General features: G+C 44.1%; 1 protein-coding gene across 5 annotated transcripts in view; it reads right to left on the bottom strand.

The window, feature by feature from the left end:
* WBP1L (WW domain binding protein 1 like) overlaps window positions 1-21333 on the bottom strand; it is a 60328-nt gene that overhangs the window by 5408 nt on the left and 33587 nt on the right. Inside the window, exons 1-2 of one of the 5 annotated variants that reach the window (XM_076338926.1) lie at window positions 19447-19645; window positions 9423-9525 (exon numbers count right to left, since the gene is read on the bottom strand). In XM_076338926.1, coding sequence (XP_076195041.1) covers window positions 9423-9525; window positions 19447-19473 — 130 coding nt within the window. In that variant the 5' untranslated portion in view covers window positions 19474-19645. The other 4 variants (XM_076338927.1, XM_076338929.1, XM_076338925.1 and 1 more) reach the window with 4 other exon arrangements.

Here is a 21333-nt window from a genome sequence, read left to right as displayed (position 1 = left end):
GTTGTAACCCAAATTCTCCATGCATTTTGGCACAGCAAACTGAAATCTCTCTCTTGCCTTGTGCAACCAATTTCCCTAATGGACTGGATTCCGCCTTATACCCAAACTTATCAAAACCTGCTATCGAATGAAAGTGTTACATGCTCCATTTTTTTTGCTTCGCTGGAAATTAAGGTTCCTAGGCAGTTTTTCTAGCCAGCCTGCTCAGCTGTACCACGAAGGGCAGAGAGAAGACTGTGATCTTCGCTCCAGAGAAGCAAAGGACGAAGCACTCGAGATGCCCTCTGCACTTCCTTCAAACCGAGCTAAGAAAGTGTCTACTGCCCTCCAAACACCCTCCTGCTTCTAAGAAAGCCTTTTTATATAAACTTATATAAGGACTGGTCTAGTCCACCCTTCCCTCCAAAGCCAGGCATTTGCAACCACTGTCTCCCAGTTTGAAGACTATCACCAATACACTTTATTTCTTGCTAAGAGAAAGTCCCTTGGCTCTTGCTTGCTGAGGAAGCAAGAACACACTCATCAAAACCAGGTCATTGGCACAGCACGCCACCATGCACTGAAGTAGGCCTGCAGTTCATCTTCCAAGTACTCCTTATTTTCGAAGAGCAGTCCGTGATCACGCGGACAAAAACAATGGAAAATTACACCCAGCTATCCAGGGATTTTAGCTACAGTTATGAAAACAGATGCTTTTTAGCACATTTGATCATGTCCTTTCCCAAGGACTCTAGATGCAATGGTAGCAAGCAGCACTTAGTTAGTTAAGATGTCCTGGAGAACTGCCACTGTTAAGCAATCTCAGCTGTAGCAGCCGAATTTTTCTGCAGGGAATAACTGCTCCCACCCAAGCCTGCATCCAGAAGATTAAAAAAGTATTTCTTTAGAGAACGTCTCTACCCATTCCAAAGAAATCCCAAAGTGCTTTGCAGACAAACCAATGCACAAGCTCAGAGTAGGGGTCAAAGTAAGCTCAGCCATTCCTGGGAAGACGTGCGGCAACTCTGTAAACAACAGGCAGTAACAACATACAACAGTTTAGGATGATAAATTAATGCTGGATCCTACTGAAACCGCAGGTGGCATTTTAAGTAAACAAGACCATAATTTACTGAATTGCAATCTGGCCACGGTGCCAGGAACAACACCTCCATTCTCATGCAAAGGGTCTATGCACACTCGCAACCACAAGTGGATGAGATCTGTTGTTTTTCATGGGAATTTCCAGAAAAAGAACCCACTAATACCACGTTATTGCCTGGTTTCATTAACTGCTGACACTTCCTAGAGCTTCTAGGAATTACTCAACCCCTGACTCAGCATGAGCCCAAGGACTTGCCTGGATGATCACAGGAGGTCAGCAGCGTGTGCCCACCACAGCCATTTGCTGGCCTGGCTTCTGGCGTCCTCTTTAATGGCTTTGCCCCTACCTTGTCATGCAACAGCACATCTGCACCACAGGGCTGAAAGCCCCCCCAGTGCATAGGAAGCAATAGGATGGGACACCTGTAGGTGCTGAGGCACACAAGGGGCTCCTTGGTTGTCGCTCGAGTAGGGGTGCCAGCGTTGAGAGATGGAGCGGGTGCAGGCTGGTTGCAAGCCCAGCACAGTGCTGGGACTCCAGGGCCTCCATAAAAGGCTCTACAACATGTCCTAGCCAGACGTTTGGGCACAGCTGCAATTTTGGCTGCAGAACAGAAAAACTAAAAGCCTAGCAAATGTATAGTACGGTCATTTATTTGGAATAAAGCTATGCGAACAAGGCCAAGTGCAATTGTAAATATTATGTCTAAAGTATGGAGTGAAGAGTGAAGATGTCCAGGGCTGAGCTGTGCATTTGTACACCTGGTGATGCCTGGCTTCAAACCAGCAGCAGGGAGTTAAGCCTAGCAGAGCACTGGCCCATGCACCCAGTGGATCATTTGGCAGGAGGGGAAGGAGGGGAATTTCAAATTCACCCAAAGACAACACTACACGAGCAGGAAACACAGAGGCCGAGCACAGTAGCGGTACACGCTAACACCTTGTTCATGGCAAAAGCAGGTACCGGCTCTGCCTCATGCTGAAAATGGGTGAGATATGCAAAGGCAACGAAAGTTTGGCATTAAAAGGCCTCTAAAAGCCAAGTAAAACGGGGCTTCTAGTTGCCTTCACTGTCCCCAAAAGCCTTCCCTGTGCTCTTCAACACGTGCTTCCTTCCCAAACGGACACGAGCTGGTTTTCAGCTGCACTGTGCTGAGCTGTCGCTGCAGTCACTGGAAAAGGAGAAAAGGTTGGGAGACACTGGGCATCGTGAGCCACGTTTGCCATTAAATGTCTGATTTGAGAGAGAGTATTTCCCATCACCAACTTGGTAGTGACCACTGGGAACAAAAGCTTGTGGCAACCTGAGGGCAACATGACAGGCAGAGAGGAAACAGGGTCTTTGGAAAAACAACCACTGAGGGACAGCATCAACAGAAGCGATGCAGCAGTTCAGAGCTAAACACGCACTGGGGGACTGTCGGACTTGAAGGCAATTTCAGGCTTGCTCTTGGTTTATGGAAAAGTCAGAAGTTGAGACACTCTCCAGTCCAAAAAAGGCTGAGTCCTGAGAAACACTGCTATATTTTCTGTCAAATTCACTGGTGATGCCAATGGGTGGGTAATGATGCAACCAAAGGGTGAATCAGACACAGCCAAGGAGCTGAGTTTTGCCAAGAGATATCCCTGCCAGAGCACCAAAACCTTTCATAAAACAGAAGTACCAACCTCTTACCCAGCATCAGACAGGCTCAGAGCTGTAAGCTCTACACGAGTGCCAAGCTCAGAGAGTCAGAACGGCAGCTGCAGAAAGACCCGGGAACAGAATTAGCTCCCATGAAAGCCATCTCTCGCAAGCAGAGGAAGTACTGAAGAAAGAGAAGGCTGCTACGTTTACAGCGTCCTTGGGAAAGGGAGCCCCATCACATGGTCATGCACCAGAGATGTTTTCTACCAGCTGTGAAAGAACATGCCAGGCTTAAAGCTTCAAAAAGAACCTTTCTGGGACACTGACCACAGTTTTGCTCAAACTTAAGAATAATTAAGAATAAAATAATTTATTAATAAAAAACCCAAAGCATTCCCTCCTCATGAAAAAGGGGGGAGCAATGTTCAGTCTGATGCTGTACTGTATTTGCTGCCTGGTATGTTGCCATCAGCATTCCTGTTGAGGGAAGCTCCTTTTATCCTGTGCAAAATGGAAAACATTTTCTGGAGCGTTCCAAGGGTAGGAAGAGAGAAATCTGCCCTCAAGTTCATGGTAAACTTGGGCAAATGCCATCGCTCTGTTGGCAGGAAGTCCCCTAAAAGCAAGCCAAAACATACTGCAAAGTGTTTTTGTGTCTGCCTGACAAGCATCTGGGTAATAGCTTTGGCTCCATGAGAGCTGGTTCTGAACAGAATGAGAAGTGGGACAATTTCATTGACTAAAAAGTGATGTCCCAAATGATGGTCTCATAGTCAGCCATGCCTGGAAAAAAATTGTCTTTCACAGGGCCAACACTATCATCAGAAATAGGAGATTTAATTGGTACCACAACCCGGATGCACTTGGACTTAATAGTGTCCTTGGCACAGAGACCGCATCGTCTCCTGCCACTTCAGACACGAGCCTGTACGAGTCAACACTGCTGCTCAAGAATGCCAGATGAAGGATCCAGGCCATAGGCCTATGAACATTCTAAGAAGGAAAAAAAGAGCTGCTGAATGACGTGGTCCTCTCCTGCCTGTCTCTTCCATACCTCCTGCTGCCTCCTCCACCTCTTCTTGTGCCAGCACAAAGTTGTGCAGAACTGTGGTTTGAACTGGTTTGAGGGAACCAGAGCAGGTTGAAACTCATCTGCCAAACACAACAGAAGCAAAAGAAAGACTGTGACTTTCAGTGACGGTTTTATGTCAGTTTAAATCAGTGGAACTGCAGCCCCAGCCTGACCACACTGCAGGAAAAAGTTACTGAATATTTGTAGAGTACAATGGCAAAAGAAAAAAGCTGAAGACAACATCTCCAACTCCTGCTCGCTTGCTCCCAGACTGGTAACTCAGACAAAAGGAGATGGGCGTTAACTGCAGCTGGTTTCTAGTTTTCAGAATAGCGTCCAGTATACATGGTACAGCCACTGCCATGAGATAAGATGGAAAAAGACAGGTTTCAGAAAAATCCTTTGCTTATCTTGCAGTGAGAGTCAACTTGAGGCAGTATATCTGCAGACACTGTTTTTATGCCTCTCTCCTGGGGAGGGAGCCTTTGAAGAGCAATTGCTCCTGTGCTCCAGAAGACACGTTTGTAAGTCCAGTCAATTCCAGCTGACTTACTCCTCCCAAGACACCTATGTTGGTAAAACGCATGTTGAACAGTGGTCTAACAGAGATCAGAGGGGAACATCCAGCTGAGACCATGTCCAGAACATCTGGGAACAAGATCTGAAGAACAGTCTGCATCAACAGATCTGGATATTTGGTGAGGAGCTGGGTTGGAGGTACAGAAGGCAGGGGGTGAAACAGCACCAGCAAGCTCTCTTGCCTTTCCTTGCTGTTTAATGTAGAGCAGGTGGAAGCAGGCCACACGGGGCAAAAGTCAGCATCTGCACAGTCAGACTATGCAAGACAGCTTGCCTGCTCCTTTGGATTTGTGAATTTTACCGAGCCACACCAAAACGAGCTTAAGATGATTTTGCTGTCTGGATTAGGCTACAAAAAGTACAAGGAAACCAGGAAATAACTCCCTCGGTGACCCTATTTATCATGAGTTTCTGCATACTTGTGACATCTGTTTTGTTTGCCCTATACTTTCGGCTAAGCTTTGTCATGGGAGGGTTATTGCTGAAGCACCAGCTGAGGAGTAACAGCAGCCAAAGGGGAAGTTTGATACAACTAGGAAAGAGAAAGCAAGTACAACCATGTAGGAGGCTGGGTGAAAGGCAAGGAACAGGGCAAATCCCTCTCTCAAAAAGGACGTGGTTATACTGAAGGGTAAGATAACACAGGGTGAGGAAGAAAACACGGGACTGATGCGTTGTTTGACTGAGGGGTTTGGAGACTGCAGCAAAGTCTTGGAAATGAATTCCTATTATAAAGCTGACCTGGAACATGTACGTGGTACAGCAGTTGCTTTAGTTTTAGCAACTAACCGGATCCTTGCCAAAATTTTCTGGCAGCACGCTTTTTGGGGAAAAGAGCTGTCTAGAGATTCCAAGGGGAAGCGTTCAGAGATGAGCAAAATGTTCAAAATCAGCAAAAACATCAACTGTGCTGCCTGCAAACAGAACATTTTTTCCTGTACAACCCTTCCACTAGGGCCCAAACAGTCAAGATCTTTTCTTCTTTTTTTTCTTTCAGAAACAGAGGGGCTCAGTATCACTGCTAAAGCAGCCAAAATGAAGCAAAACAGGCACATCCAACATCTGAACACTCACTCATCGCCAATGCTGGTTTGTTGTACAGTACCTAAATGACCCAAGACCAGCAAAGCCCTTTAACTTTGAAATCCTACAACTGAGATCATCTGCACACAGTGACCAGCTGCCTGTTTCCATGCTCCACGATTCCAGAAGCACAGCGTACTATTCTTCCAACCACACCATGCAAAATACTTTCTACAGCTTTGCTTGCTGTGTTCAGAGCCTCTGGAATCATTTAATTTCATGCTGGTCCTCAATAGGCAAGGAGAGACACAAGGATGGATGTCAGGAGATCTGGATTTGGTTTTCAGTCCACATTATACACTTCAACTTGGGAAAATCCAGAACATCTGAGCCTTAATTCTTATCCTGCAAAATACAGGAACTGCATTCCTTGATTATCTTCTCTCCTGTATTTTGAAAAGTGGTATTTTGGAACATTCATGCAGTAAGACACCTGTCAGGCCTGAACAAAGGCCAACATTGGAAAACTCCAGCAAATCACAATCACATCATAACAGACCTGAATAAAAACTGTTAGTAAGCAAAATCCAGCGGCTGCTGCCATTCTCCCAAGACCACAATCTCCCCCTTGGGGATTGTGAGCTCTCTGAGGAGCCCGAAGAAATTGTTAGGCTAAAATGTTGAACCAGCTCAACCGCCATCCAAATACCTTTCCCTATGTGAGGAAATGCAACAGTAAAGCTCCTTCTTCCCTTTTACTTTTTATGATTCTATTCCAAGAAAATTAAAAGACATACTGCACTTCCCCCCCACACATTACCAGCTACCAAGCTTGAGCTAAGAACTAATTAGACCTTTATATAGCTATGAGACCTATATATGTATAAATCTGGATATAGTTTTATTATTTGGCAACATGGCACTATTTTTTTTAATAAGAGATGGGTGGGGAATCTGAACCGGGCTGTTATCTAATTTTAAACACAGGCTGTCCACCTGCTTGGCATATCATGTTCTCCATTCCTCCACTCCACCCCTTAACAAAATAATACCTTGATTTTGCATCCTGTTCCACTACCCTCAAGGACTGGTTTATAATTACTGCAACTTTACTTGCTGTCTAGAAATGTTGAGATCAGCCATTTTCAAAGACAAACTTCTCTCCAATTCTTAAACTGGGAAAAAGATCCTTTTTAACGGGAAAAACTCCAAGTGGCCACAAGACAGTATCACATTTCAGAAAGCATGTCCAGCGAAGACAGACTAGTTTTCTTTTCCATTTCAAATGCCACCCTCCTCTGCCTCTTCTCCCCCCGAAGCTGTGGTGGTAAATAAATCCAGGATTTAATTCAATGGGACTAGCAAGAAGGTCTGTTTTCAGGCACACAATATCACTGGTGGTCTGAGAAGGTCAAGAGGAGCAGAAACTTCTCAAAAGCTACTTCAGTACATGCATATACTGGTTAAAATCAAAACACAGAACAACCATGAAGCCACACTTAAAAGGTGCTGCTAACTTAACTGTTCATTAACCAAAAGTTATTATTAACTTTTAAAAAGCTACCCTATTCCCAAGCATGTAAAGCTGTTGCTCTCCACACCATCAATTCACTGCTCTAGACTATTTACATATACTATCACTGCTATTCACCTTGAAGGTCTCAAGAGTGCCTCACCACACGTACCTACCGAAGATATTCAACAATTCCTGGAGCAGCAGGTAAGTTCTGCAGCTGTAGTCACAAGCTTTAGAATATGAGTTTTCTTAAATTTAAAGGACATGCCCTTGTCTCCCCTCCCAATCCCAGAAACCTTTTCCTACCACTCATAATGGCAAAGTAACCTTTGAAAACATTAACCAATTTTAAATCAATGTTGCATGTTTGCCTGAATTTGCAGAAAGCCTAGAAGAATAGGTCTCATGTTTGCATTATTCCCCTCATCTCAGTGTGGTATATGGTGCTCTCTGCAATGCAGAAGGAATGTGAATCTCAACACAGAAACCCATTCCTCCCGAGGAACCATCCAGCAGTGTGTGCCACTAATATGTTTATTCCATGATCTCAGCATGACCTGTGTGCTTGCCCTAGAAAGAAGCCTGAAATATGCTGCTTCCTTCTAACACAATCTGGTTTTATCTTCCAAGAACTTTTATGATGCAGCCAGGCGCTGCCAAGTATAAGAGTCTGTGCCATACTTAGAGCGCAAAGACAGTTAAAGTAAAATCATTCTATTAAAATGGCAGGGGGCTATTGTTTGGACTGTATTGTTTGTATGCAATTCAATTAAGCCTCTCTTTCAAGATGTCCATGGGAGAAACATGGTGACCGTGCAAGAAGCTCCAGTGCGCAGCTGTACTCCATGCTGTTGCTCAATTTAGATCCTGCTTGCCACAGAGTCTGTAAGCCCTTGCATACATGCCTCTTCCTCTACATTCCCACCCACACAAATCCAAAACCGGGTCTGACCTTCCCCACTCTGCTTTGTCCATGCATCCCCATGTAGTCCGAACAAATTCCAGCCATCTGTCCTGCCTGTGTTGCTGACTGCTACAATCTGAACCCGGCAGTCCAAGGCAGCCATGCACTCATGCCTATTTCTCAGCCTGCTAGGGTCCCTGGAGCTGCCCACACGTTCCTGAATTGTTTCTTGAACTGTTTGGAGACTTCTGAAAATAAAGCTGCTGTAAAAGGTCTGCAATACGTTCAAATCCTGCCATTAATATTGACACAGCCAGCCACTACAGTCTGATGCACAGTGTGCCTTGAAGGAGTCTATTAGAGTCCTGTTTAATTTACAACCACGTCCCCCATGCTTCACTGGTTAATTTGAAAGTAAAAGCATGTTTCTAGACTAAAGGATAAAGTGTCAGCTATTCCTGTCCTTGGATTCAGGTTAAGTGACACTCCTTGTACGTATAATACATTTCCACACACATGCTACTTTGAGAAAGTGAAACTGTGGGCACAGCAGAGGGACTAAGTAGATAGCACAGTTGCATAAAAGCTACAAGATACCATTGGGTGTGGTAAGAAAATATCTCCAGTCTCTAATGTGGGGGTACAATGTTCAGAGTGCCACATTTCCAAATTCTGGGAGCACACATGCCTTCTCAGCCTAGGCTCCTGGCAGTACAACAGCATGTCAACATCAATGTTCAACCCTTTGTGCTCCTCCTCAAGAAAGGAAGACACCATCAGACCGGCACAACTCTTTTTAAAAGTTTGCCTTTAAAATTCACCATTTCTTACTTTCCTATCCTTTCAACTTTCCATTTTTCCATATATCTTTATCAGAGTCTTGCTCATGGCTTTGACCTGCCTGCTGCCATCTAAAGGGACTTAGGTATATTCACTCAACCACTCATTAGAAACATAGCTAGTTTTAAATCCCAGATTTTGGTAAAGAGGCGATAAGAGCGGTTGCAATGAGCAATGTATGTTCCTCACAGCCCACAGTATTCAGCCACTGTCAGCCCACAAGATTTGCCCAAAACCCTCTCCACCCAAGGAGCTGTGCTCCAAACAAGATGTGTCCTGAAGAGAATAAACGTCCTGGCCCCCCTCCTTGAAAGGACAGCTTTAAAAAGATAAATCAGATTTAAACTGTCGTTCTTGCAAAGAACTAAAACAATAAGATGAAAGATACTAAATTAATTCTCTGTTTGAGTGTGTCAAACTCTGGTGGTGTGCGTATCAGCATTTCTCCCTCAAGCGTGGTTTCCTCACTCACATACAATGTTATTTTGAGCACCCTCAGTATTGCCCAAATCAGTGAGAAAACCAAACAACAAATCTCCAGCGATGAACGTGGCAAGACGACCCATTACTCCTCAAAAAGCAGGCGATGCCCACTGTAGTAACAACCCTATTTCCCTTGCCATATCAGGTCAACTCTGGTTTGTGTTGCAGTGAAATGCAATGGCAATGCATAACAAGGGCTGAATACAAAACCCCACGGAACACAAGCCAGACCTGCAGTATGGTATGAGAGCCATGCAGATTAGGAAGGGAAGCCATACAAAACGGAAGGACTTACACCAGAGTTCATAGTAGTAGTTGCAACACTGGGATTGTCCACAACAGTGGCCCGTTTCACATATGTAACTTTGATTGTTGACACCCATGCAGGTTTCCTTGTCCTAAAATTAAACAGACACACTTTTAAGATGCTTTGTCAGTATCTTCTGTAAATGTAATCTTTTACTCAACGATCTGCAAGCATTTGAAAAGTCACAAGTTATGGTCTTGGGAAACTCTAAAATACATTAAGAGGTTAAAATACAGCTAAGGATCACCAAAAAACACAAAGGACTGTTCAGAAGAAAACCCCGTATCTCCAAAGTCATGAGTTACATTGCTTTAGCATCTAGTCAGTGCTGCTTTCTCATCATTCCTTTCCTTTTCCATTAGAAGTTATCACATTTTAGGAGCCAGGCATTCTCTTAAAGAAGAGATGTCATTTGTTCCACATTTTACACACTATCGCTGCATTACTGAGGCTGAATGCCAAGTGGAAGAAATGCATTAATAAACAGAACATTATAATTTGAGAAAAGACTGCTTGGATTCATTTAGATCTAAATGATAATTACAGTATGTTCCTGCGAGATTCCAATCTAAAGTGATTCCTTCATAATTAGCCATGTGCTTTATACAAGATCAGCATTCCTGTAAAACTTCTTCCTGGAATAGCGAAGTAGTCCAGGAGCAGAGCCAAATCAGCTGTACCGTATCACCCAGCATGTCCTCAGGACACTTAAGATGGAAAAGGACTACAGTGTGAGGTCTCAGTCCCCCACGTGGTGCACCGCTTCACAAAAGTCCATGTTTTCCTGCTAGTCTGAAAACATGGGTGGGAAAAAGTACAAAACACAGGAAAACAGAAGTATTTTACAAGTTATGGTTTGTACATCCTTTGGTAGGCTTTGGGGCAACCTGGAAGTTAGAATACACTACATAGTTTCTTACGAAACAAACAGATCTTAATAAAAAACATCGGTGTTGCAAACAAACCTGTAACATAGTCTAAAATTGTCACTTTCTTTCACTTAATATTTATGATAAGGCAAAGAAAATGTGCGGAGGTTTATACTGAAAGACATGTTGAAAGAATTCATTTTATAAGTACCACCTTTCCAAAAAAAACCCCAAAACCAAACCAACCAAAACAAACCAAACAAAAAAGCCCAACAAAACCCAAATAGCTAGGAAGAGCAGCAAACCCAACCAGCAGGCTACTGGAATGTACACTGGAGGACCCCAACACCGGCTGAACTGCACTGTTCCTCTATTTTATGTGAGTGCACTACGGCCATGCTTCTCACAAGCATCTATGGAGTCACCATATGCACAAAACACAAAGTCCATTTCAGATTGTGGACCACCTCACTGAACAAGTGATGTAAGGCAGCAGTTTCAATGCAGAAGAGCCCTGCACTAAGTTCGCACGAAGACTCAGTCTATTTGGGGATCTGGGGAAGCACCAGCACTCCCCCACCACGCAGCACCCCAGTCGGAGCCGTACCTCCTCAACACTGGGCCCGTGGGTCCCTCACCTGAGCACCCATATTACAGCAACAATACAACTTCTAAAAGCAGAAGAACCTCCTACCACCTAAGGTTCAACAGAAAAGATCCCACGCTGCATTCTTCTCCTAAGAAGTCACACCAACTTTTGAAAGGGTTTTGATCGTCTGAGGGCACAGTTCAGCAAACACGACTCAGCATATGATAGACCACTTCCCCTCCTTCCACAGGTATCATGATTTCCACAAAAGGCTCTAAAAAGCACCAGTGGGCCATCTCCTTAAAATTCATCCGCAGAGGCAACAAGCTGGAGGGGCACCTGCCTCCTGTTTCCAGGAAGAGAAGAGCATTTTGCTGGACAGACCAGTCAAACTGCTTTACTGCAGGTAGCTAAAGCAAACATTTTATATTCTTGTCTCGAGATGCTGCATGCCAATAGTAGACACAACATTTTCCTACAGGGTAAGGAGGTGTTTTCCATTTCTAATTGCAGTGGCTAATAGCAACTTTTAGGAGACATTGTTGAGCTAGCAGAGCATTTTCTGCTTCAGGCATGCTATTCATTCCAAAAATTGTAATTTTAGTCAGCAAAAGAACTAGAAACAGGACACATCTATTCCCTTATCTGTTCTCATTAGTTTATTTACACTTTTCCTCATTTTTGTTGGCCTTGCAGAGTTAATGCAACTTACGAACAGCATAGATTTTGGCTCTCACAGCAACAGAATTGAGAAATTAAGATCCCATTGCAAAACTGTAATTCTGTTGATAATGCACAAGCCAGAAAGTGACCGGCTGAGGTCTGTGGTTGTGACACATGAAGATCAATGCGACCTGTTGAACCAGCAAATGAATCACGTGGAGCTGGTGAAAGAACAGAGTCCTATGGTGCCATTTCAGGAACTCCTCTGTATCACAACACTGATCCGTCTTTGACCACCTGTGTTTACTCCCCCAAAATTTGTTCCATTCAGTGTTGTCTGCTTCAAAGAGTAGCAATAAGCAACACATCAGTGTCTTTTGGCAGCAGCAACCTATAACAGCTTCAACATTGCTATATTTTTCCCACTTAAGAACTTGCAGCTTTTCAGAGACTTTCATCACGTTATCCTTTTATTTGAACTTCCTGACTCCCTCTTGCCAACCTTATTATATTTGAAGTGACCTTTCCACAATGCCATATGCTTATGTGCAAGGTTGCTTCTTGTTAGCCCAGCTGGCAAACAGATCTATGAGGGGATGGGTGTACATGTTGAACAGAAGATCCTCAGCAGCTAGGCTGGTATTCTGCAGGTTGTTCCTGTCTGCTTTTGGAGATCAAGTCTCAAGCAACATCCTGCTTTCCCATCTAAAGTAGAATTCAAATCTCACTGTCCGGAGCTTCTTTACACACTGACCAAGAGAAATCATCTTCTGTGCTAATGTGTAAGTGCTTGTACCTTTGAATAGTGTCTCAGTTAGCTTTCAGCTCCCACAGTTCAGAAAGTCCAGGGTTTCAAAGTCCTTGCAGTGCCAGTCACCAGCCATGCTCCTCAAAGTCCACGCAGCTCCTCTTGGAGCCTTTCTGCAGCCCTCTGCCAGCCCGGCCACCGATGGGTTTCTGGGAACATGAAGCAGTCAGACTCGGTGCCACGTGTCAGACCCAGAACTGTCACCCTTGTTTCCAAACAGTTTCATAGAATCAAGGAATAATTTAGTTTGGAAGGGATCCCAGCAGGTCACGTGGCCCGACCCCTGCTCAGAGCACAGCTACCTCCAACGCTAGGTTACTCAACCTAGCACAGGGAAAGAGATAAAATGTAAAGGCAACAAATCTTCGGAAAAAGTCTACAAGGCAAAGATTCCAGCACAAGGAGAGCATTGTTTTGGGATATGTTACAGGTGTCTCCTTTGGATTGAGCGTTTCAGTCTCTTTTCCTCTCTCCACTTAAGTCAAGACTCATTTCTGTGAAAAGCTGAGCCACTGTATGGTTTCTTGCACTGCTCTGCAAGCCAAGGAAGAGGTTATGCACTGCCATCAGTACAGGCCATGACAGACTGTGACATTTTTTTGTTAGGAATCTTCTGCCTACCACCAAGCACTTTGATCAGGCTTCAATTTCTAATTAAATCCCAGCCTGCACTTTTCACACCATCAGTGTTGTGTTACTTCTACTTCCTTCTCCCATTCATTCTTTGTGTCATATGCTGCCAAATGGTAACTACTTAAGACATATCAGCAATAGTTATCTATAGCCTAAATGTCTCCAGGAAACAGTATCACAAGTGCTTGTGCTATGAAAGCACACTACTTCCTCTTTCACACCAACAGGCATGGACAAGGCACAAGACTGAAAGAGTAGTTTTATAAGTAAGAAAAGTATATATGGGGGGGAAAAAAAAAATCTCATAGAAGCAAAGTTGGAGCACTCACATTTTATTGACCTGCCTTTGTTTCTAGTTTCCATTTCAAGTAGTGCTTGTAATGATAATTTTTAATGATCATCAGCATGGAGTTTTCATCAAACTACTACAAAGAGGTTTTGTTGGGTTTTTTTAGGTAGTCTTATGAAAACAAGGAAGGGGGAGGGCTTCTTTCCGAAAGCACTTTCTTCCCCAATAGCCAGTGGCTATCACATTCCAGCGCAGGCTTCCCTGCTGAAGGACAGTCTTGTTTTCTTGTTGTCCAGGCAAGCACATCCCTCCCCACCAGCCTTTGTTCGGCTAACTGCAGACACCTCCAGACAGGATTACTAAGCAGCATCTACACGGGTCTGCTCTTTTGTTCACCTCCATTAGAGCAGAATATTCCTGTTTTGCAACTAAGAAGCCTGAACATGCCATCCGTTATCTCCCACCTGCAAAGCCTAGGAGATTTCCAACTAATTTCAAGGGATTGGCTTTGTCCTGTAAAGCAGCATGTACTCTAGGCTGCATGTGCATCACTGCCTCCTTGGCATCATCCTAAGAGCTGACGCAGATCTGAGGAACTGGACTCACTGGATCCCTGACGCACACTCTAAAGCCAGGAGCTTTCAGGAGAAGGCTCTGCAGTCCTGGAGCCTGTGTTCTCTCCCCATCCAGTCCAACAGAGGCCATTTAATAAATCTTGTGCAGGCTCTTTCTCATGAAACCGGTTGAGTTGGGAAGACCTCATCTTGGTGCATTTGGAGAGTCTCTTAATATTTCAGATGTGGAGTTTTGGATTAGTTTTCACTTGTCATAAACTTTATAAAGCAACTTACTTGAATAAAGATTTTTTTTTTTTTTACTTATTTTCTTGTTGATATTTGGCATTTATGATAAACCCACAACCATGCTGGCAACTCTGCCAGTAGCACACTTTTGCTGTCAACTGCTTTTACAAATAATCCTTAAAATATCCAGCAGTGGTAGGTATAAGAGAACTCAAGGCAGTGCCATATGTTGTCACATCTGAAGCTACAGCAAACGTTAACATCAGTGCCAGGGAAAAGAGCCAATTATTTTCTCCACCTTCCAGTTTAGTATTGGACCTTTGCTGGAGGTCTACGTGACAAATTAAAGGTCAAAATCTGGGGCATGATCAAGACAGGAGGTATTCATGGAGGTCTGTAGGTTGCCTGAATTGCCCCTTGCTGCAAGAAAGGATGGAATCAGACCTCCTTATCCTACTTTTGTAAAGGTTTTCAGTACTAAATGGTTGGGTTTAATGCCCATAAATCTGTTAGGATTTATTGCACCTGAAGCCGATGTAGGAAATGGAGGGAAATGAGAACTGATTGACAGTGGAGTATCATTCCAATCAAGGCCCTTCACACTTTTCTACTCCTAAAAGTCAGCAGTCAACCTGGGAACATCGTTGCTATGTCAAAAAGGAGAAAGATGAAGATGAGCAAATTCCAGACCAGTGTGGCTATTTTCCAAGCTGAAAATTAGTATGTGCAACTGCAGCAACAAATACCACAGCCCACACTCAAAAGCGCATAGTTGGCAGTGAACCACCTACAAAGGATGACTCCTCAGCTGGCCTTAACCAGGTAACCAAAACCGGCAGTGGCTGATATCACGGAGATCTAATAACCATTTTAGCTTTTTGCTCTGTCTCCTCTTCCACAGAAATCCAGCCTCCGTTACCCTAAATATGAGCACCTTGCATTTATATGGCCTCTATGTGTCATTCAGCCTACCAGAGTATTCATCCTAACCTTGGTAACACCCAGACACCCTGGAAAACACTTTGAAATGTGACTTCCATTTACTGGCAGCAGGTTATATGCCATTCCTCTCTTCTAGGATAGCCAGTTTTTTAAACCTACTCTAATTTCCTATTCTCTCCAAACTTCAGTACAGCATTTGTCAAGGCACTACATAGCAAATTACTATTTGAACTGGAAGAGATGGGGATTAATAACAGAATGACAGGGGTGAGCAAGGAGCTGAATAACAGGCGTACAAACAGTGGGACACAGTGAAAAGCCCAGCAGCAGGCTGAAGGGAGACTGCCAAGCTGGCATCCGCCGGAGGGCAAGTTGCTACTGGTTTTAGCAGGACTCGGGCTCAACCTGTGACCGCTCCAGACCTTCTGGTTTCACAGCTCTCATAGGGGACTTTGGTAATAAGCATCTATTTAATAATAATAATAATAAAAAAAAATCCTGACCTAGTTATTTCACTAATCTCATTACTTGCAGGCAACAGTCCCTTGCTTTCAGTACCCAGCCGCACCCATAACAACAAAGCAGGATGGATTCAAGCAAGTCACAGAGTCTTCAGAAAAATGTATTAAAAAAATATGTATTTTGAGTAACTCGCAATCAGTATTTGAATGATATATATTCTTTAAGCACCCAGAGTAACAGAATGGAAGTGACTGTCAGTACCTTAAATATGTTAGAAACAACCAACAGGAAAAACTGCATTCGATACCCACTATTTATGAGTTACCACTTGGCTTTTACTCAAACTCACATATCAGACTATCACTAGTGTTGGCTAGCCAAGCCCATCAGCAATAGCTCATGAGAATGCAAACACAAAGCTACCAAAGAAGATGAGCATCTCTGAGATAAGAGACTCAAGTGGTAGCAGGTTGAAATTGCTACTGAAAGTATTAGGCTGGAATGTCGAATCTTGCCATAGGGTTCGCCTACAATTCCTGGTTTGCCAGCTGTCCCCCAGTTCCTAACCAAAATTCATCTTAAATAAAGTATCACTAGATCCTTTCAGAGAAGGACAGCAGGTGGGATCGCAGCAAGGACAGGCAGAACCGCAGGGGAACCCTGAATCACCAGTGCAGCTCAGGACTGACACCCACCCCGAAGCCTCCGGTCCTTCTCCCATCTTCATAAACACTATACTTGTTAGTCCTTTGGAACATAAAAGCAAAAATCCACCATTTAAGCAAGTGCCATACCTTTGTTGGATTCAATTTAACAAAAGCATATAAGATTGGTAAAGATGAAACCAGCTTTGATTGCTGTGAGTTACTGGAACCTCGGGTGCCAGCCTCTGCCAGCACGACAGGGGATAAATTCCTGTAAGCCTGCCTTACGACAGACAACTGAGGCCAGGAAATAAATCAAGTCTGGACATTTCTTCATAAGACACTCACCACAAATACTGTTTTGCTGAATGTGGAAAAAAAAAATGTGTTAAGTGCAAACATCCAAAAACTTAAAGTGTAATAAGTGGGGGAGGAATGACGCCTCTGAGCTGTCCCAGGCACAATAAAGATCTCCAAAATGGGAATTCTAATCCACAACGTTTATTGCTTCGCTAATGCCAGCATGAGGAGAATTATATTTAAATCACCATGATTAATCAGCCACAGCAGATCCATCTTCACCTCCAGCAGATGCAGAACCTCTGAAGTTTTATTAACCTTTATCTGAGGAACAAATTGGTTTGTTGCATCCATTTATCTTGGAGAAATACTCCAACAATCTTTAAAGGAACACTGTCCTTTCACAGATCGTGGACACTTTGATATATTTCTATAAGAGCTGGTTTCATTTTTGTTTATCGCAAGTTTCACTTTCAGACTCCAAGAACTGCACATTCGCATTTTAAGCGCCACATGAAAGTGTTTACTTCCTTCACGCCTTGCTAGAAGCTTCCCAGCTGTAGTCACAGCCCTTTCACATTAAAGATAGATGCTTCTAGGAAATTACAGCTTTGAGGAGACTGTCTTGCATTTTGTTGTTTTAAACCACCAAACAGTTGACAACACAGAAACCTTAAGCAGTTAAAATTAAAACTGAAAACGTTAGGAATCCAACATTTTAACATTTTTTTTTTCCTTTTACATTTATGCAGTGAACTAGACGAACGTGTTCAAGCTTCCACCTGCAACCCTAAGAGGAAATGCTCACTTAAAACTGAAAGCTGAGATCCTCTACAACCATGTTTTCTGGGACGGGAGCTTTAAACACCCACGTTGCACCGATGTCAGATAGAGCTGACCTAGCTTTTCAGGCATTTAAACATCATCCCCGCTGCAACAACAACAAAAACCCCCAAACCAAACACCCTATTTTTACCATGTGTTCGGCAGTCCATCTGCTGTGCTGCAATTGCCACTGGGTCCCAAAGAAGTGAAGACAGATCCAGGGGAACTAGTTGTTCAGTGCGGTGCAGCAGTGAGCAAAGGGTGCCTGTCCTGAGGAGCCCAGGCTCCCACTGTGACTGTTTCGTCCTCGTCACGCAGCTCACGGCAGGGCACCCCAGGATCAGCACCCCTTGTGTTGAGTGGGAACAACAACAACAAAGGACATCCCAGACAACCAAGTGTTTACAGTCCAAGTGCAAACGCAAGAGACAATAGAGGCGGATGCGTGACGAGATGTTCCTGAATTCCTCCCACACTTTTAATTAAATAGCACTGTTCACTAACAACCCTTTTTTTCTGCTCTTTTAGAAGTGGAAAAAGAAGTTTCTGAATACTATCTGCATGCAGGACACAATCACAAATATTTAATTTTTTTTAAGTCTAAAAATGATTAAAACTCAAAATGATTAAAACTAAGAAAAGTTCGAGCAGCTCCACAAGCAGCTCTTTCCCACTACATCTCTCATCAGCGGATAAAAATAGTCAAGAGCTTTGCTCTTGTGTTCCTGAGGCAACACCTTTTTTCTGCTTCCTGTATCGATGCAGAAAAGTTACAAGCAGAGAAAAAAGTACCATCCAGCCCACTCAGATAACCAGATGTTCGCAGTTTGAGCAAAGGAAGCTGAATTACACCTAACTTCTGGTTTTACACCTTATGCAGCACCTCAATTGTCCAAAACACGTCTCTAAAACAAAAAGATTAATTTAGAAATAGAACTTTAGAGAAAAACCACACTGTGAGACTCGAGCAATCTCAACATTTAAGCCAGCTATGTCTCACTGCAAGTTTAGAGTTACCTAAAGCCATTTAGCCTTCGTGCCCGAATTTCCCCCCTTGACTCAGTTCCGAGGTTTTTCGGGAAAGTCTCTTTGCCCTGAGTGCTAACAAGTGAACTATTATTATAGCTATTGCATTCAATTACAGAAGGTCATTGTGCTAGAGGTAGTTTCTTATGTAAAACTGTTTCCAGTTCAGCAGGGTGGGAGGGAGGGAGGGAGCGAGCTGCATTTCACCAAAAACTGAAGCGATAAGGAAAAAGAGACAGCACTGTTTACTCAGCAGTGTGCTGCAAGTCCTTTTGCCTTCATTTCTAAACAACTGAAAGTAGGTAGTTTAAAACACACTACGGTCCAATCTTGAATTTTTAATTCTAAATTAGAAACTGCAAGCAGCACTCTGATATCATGCAATATCTATTTATTGTGGATTACAGATCTCAGCAGTGCTGGGAAGAGTTTACAGTTAGATCCCCCTCCAGACATGCCTCCCAGACCAAAAAAAGGGTTTGCTCTCCCTGAGCCTAGGAACACATAGTTGGCACCTCCTCCAGCGGGGAGCAGCTGGGCAGTTGCTACCGTTTCTCATTCCACTCGACATTACCAGCTATTAAATTATCCCAAGTTTCTTGTTCAAGCTCAAACTCTCCCAGAACAATTAAAAAGTCACCAAGCTGGGGGTCACGGAACATTGCCATTTTCTGTTTGGTGACCTGTGTCAGAGATGAGATATATATATAAATGTCTCTTTTTATTTATTGTTTTTAAACCACAGTTTAACACTCAAAATACTGCCCACACAAGAAAACGGCTCAAAGTTTGGCATGTTTTTAAGCAATATAAACACAATTCCATATTAAGGACTGTGGAAAGTACCTTAAAACCCAACCAAACAAAAACCGCACAGGAGCACAACACAAAGAGCCACACTGCCACAAAACGTACAACAACAACAAGAGAGTTTCTTTCCCCGGCTCGCAGTTTTGCTCCTTCCTCGCTAATAAAAAGCGGCTCTCACACTACCACGGCTCCCCGATCAAACGCCACGGGTGGGGAAGCACTGTTTGTACAGTTCCGTTTTGGGAAAGTCAGAAATCATTTCCTTGGGCGGGGGAGGGAATAAAAATAAAAGCAGTCAGTCACATCCTCCACCTGAGCAAGCAGCTCCCACCGCACCGAAGCTGGTTACCTGTCTGAGACCCAGGAGGAAAGGCATTCTGCAGGCTCATCCTCCGCACCAGCGCATGGGAAGGCAGGAATTTAAAGCCCCACAGTGACCATTTCCTCATCTGCTGTGGGCAGCCCGCTCCTCCGATCCTATTTAAACCAGGGCTTCCTCGGCTGGGAATGCTAAGTAAACAGGGTCCTGGGACACTGCACGCACTCGCTGGCTCCCCCTCCTCCTCCTCCCACTCCCCGTGACATATCTCAGACGCAGCCCAGCCGGGGTGTTTGCAAGAGGGAAATGACATCAGGTCGGGCAGTTCTGAAGAAAAAAAAAAAAAAAAACCAAACCAAAAACCACAAAAAAAAAAAAAAAAGCCCTGAACCTTAAGAGAGCTGCTGGTTAACACCAGGCAGCTCGCTGCAAACGGGAGCTGCGTGCTGCTGGGCAGCGCTGCCCGTGCGGGACCCTGGCAGGGAGCCGTGGAGGAGCAGAAGCGCTCTCCTCCCCGCTAACTGGATGCTGCAAGTGGAGGGGAAGCTATTAAAAACGTTGGCAAGAGCCGACAGCTCCTCGGTGATAATTAAATCTCGCTAAGCAAAAATAGACATTTAATCTATTTTTGAGGAGAAAGCTAAGTTCGATGCTGCTTGCTGAAAAGCACTGGAGCTCTAGGAGCAACCACCGTGGTTTCTCTGAGTACCTCCAGACCCCGGGGACCTCGGTAAAGCCTTCACAGATCCAAAGTACTCCCATGCCGCCTTCTGCCTACCACCACGGCTCCATTTTTTTTGAGCAACTCTTACAGCCCTGTTCAACTCTCGGCCCCTCCAGAAAACAGCCGTCCCAGTAAAGAAACAGCAACAACTCCCCTGATTTCAGTAGAATCAGGATTGGGCCTCTCCAGCATCAGACAGGTGATGGGAAGACATTTTAATCCACCTCTCCCCAAGGAAAACGCAACTAGCCCCGACGGAAGGTTTCTCATTCTACTCAAGCTCATGTCACATTTTCATGCCAAGGGGCAATTAAGCCTTATAAACAAATTTATCATCTGGTGCCCAGGATGGCATGTCTTGTTTGTCCTCTCCCAAGCAAGGAGTACAGCAAGTTCCACAGTGGTGTAGGAGATGACACTGCAGAAGGTAATCTAAATTTAACTCCCTTTTCTACCTCCACTTTGAAAGTTCAGCAACCTCTTTTTTTTGTGCTTCTCTTTAATCAGCAGCTGTCCTCGTCTGTCGGGGGGGACTGGGACACCACTGCCACTCCCACGTGCCCCAGCAGCAGCTCACGGATATTTGACAGAGGGGCAACTCCCCTTGCTCTTGGCCTCTCTGGCTTTTAGAGCTCAACACATTAAAATATTTGACAAGGAAAGGAATATACTTTTTTTTCCATAGAGAGTTCACTGAACCCCTTTTTTAGTAACCATTTTAACAATAATTTCAGGACTTCAGAAGAGAGAGCGAGAAACCACATGTAATTCTTACAAATGCTAATTTGCAACACCAGAAAAAGATTTTAAAAAAAGGAAAGAAAAAAACCAACCCAGAACAGAATCCCCCCGGACAGCCAGATAGCTTGCAGCAGTGTCAGAAAACGACACCCATTTTCCACATGCCAAAACCCCTCAGTGACCACTGCTGCTGCCTCCTCCCAGCCCAGCCCAGCCCAGCCTGGGGTTGTTTCCCAAATGAGAACCCCACTGTGGGTGTCCTCTACACAATTAGGCTGTGAGACTATACACAACTATTAATTATTTTTACACCAACTTAAAGCCACCATATAAACTTGCCATTTAAGGTAAGCACATCTCTGTTTTTCCTAAGAGAAAACAGGCACATAAGTAATTTCCTGGACGATAGAAAACATCAGCGTTAACTAGCATCAGCCAGGCAACGGGATTTT

The sequence above is a fragment of the Aptenodytes patagonicus genome, chromosome 5, assembly GCF_965638725.1.
Source record: "Aptenodytes patagonicus chromosome 5, bAptPat1.pri.cur, whole genome shotgun sequence".
NCBI lineage: Eukaryota > Metazoa > Chordata > Aves > Sphenisciformes > Spheniscidae > Aptenodytes > Aptenodytes patagonicus.
The sequence above is the reverse complement of the archived record's forward strand: the minus strand, read 5'-3'. Positions and strand labels throughout refer to the sequence as shown.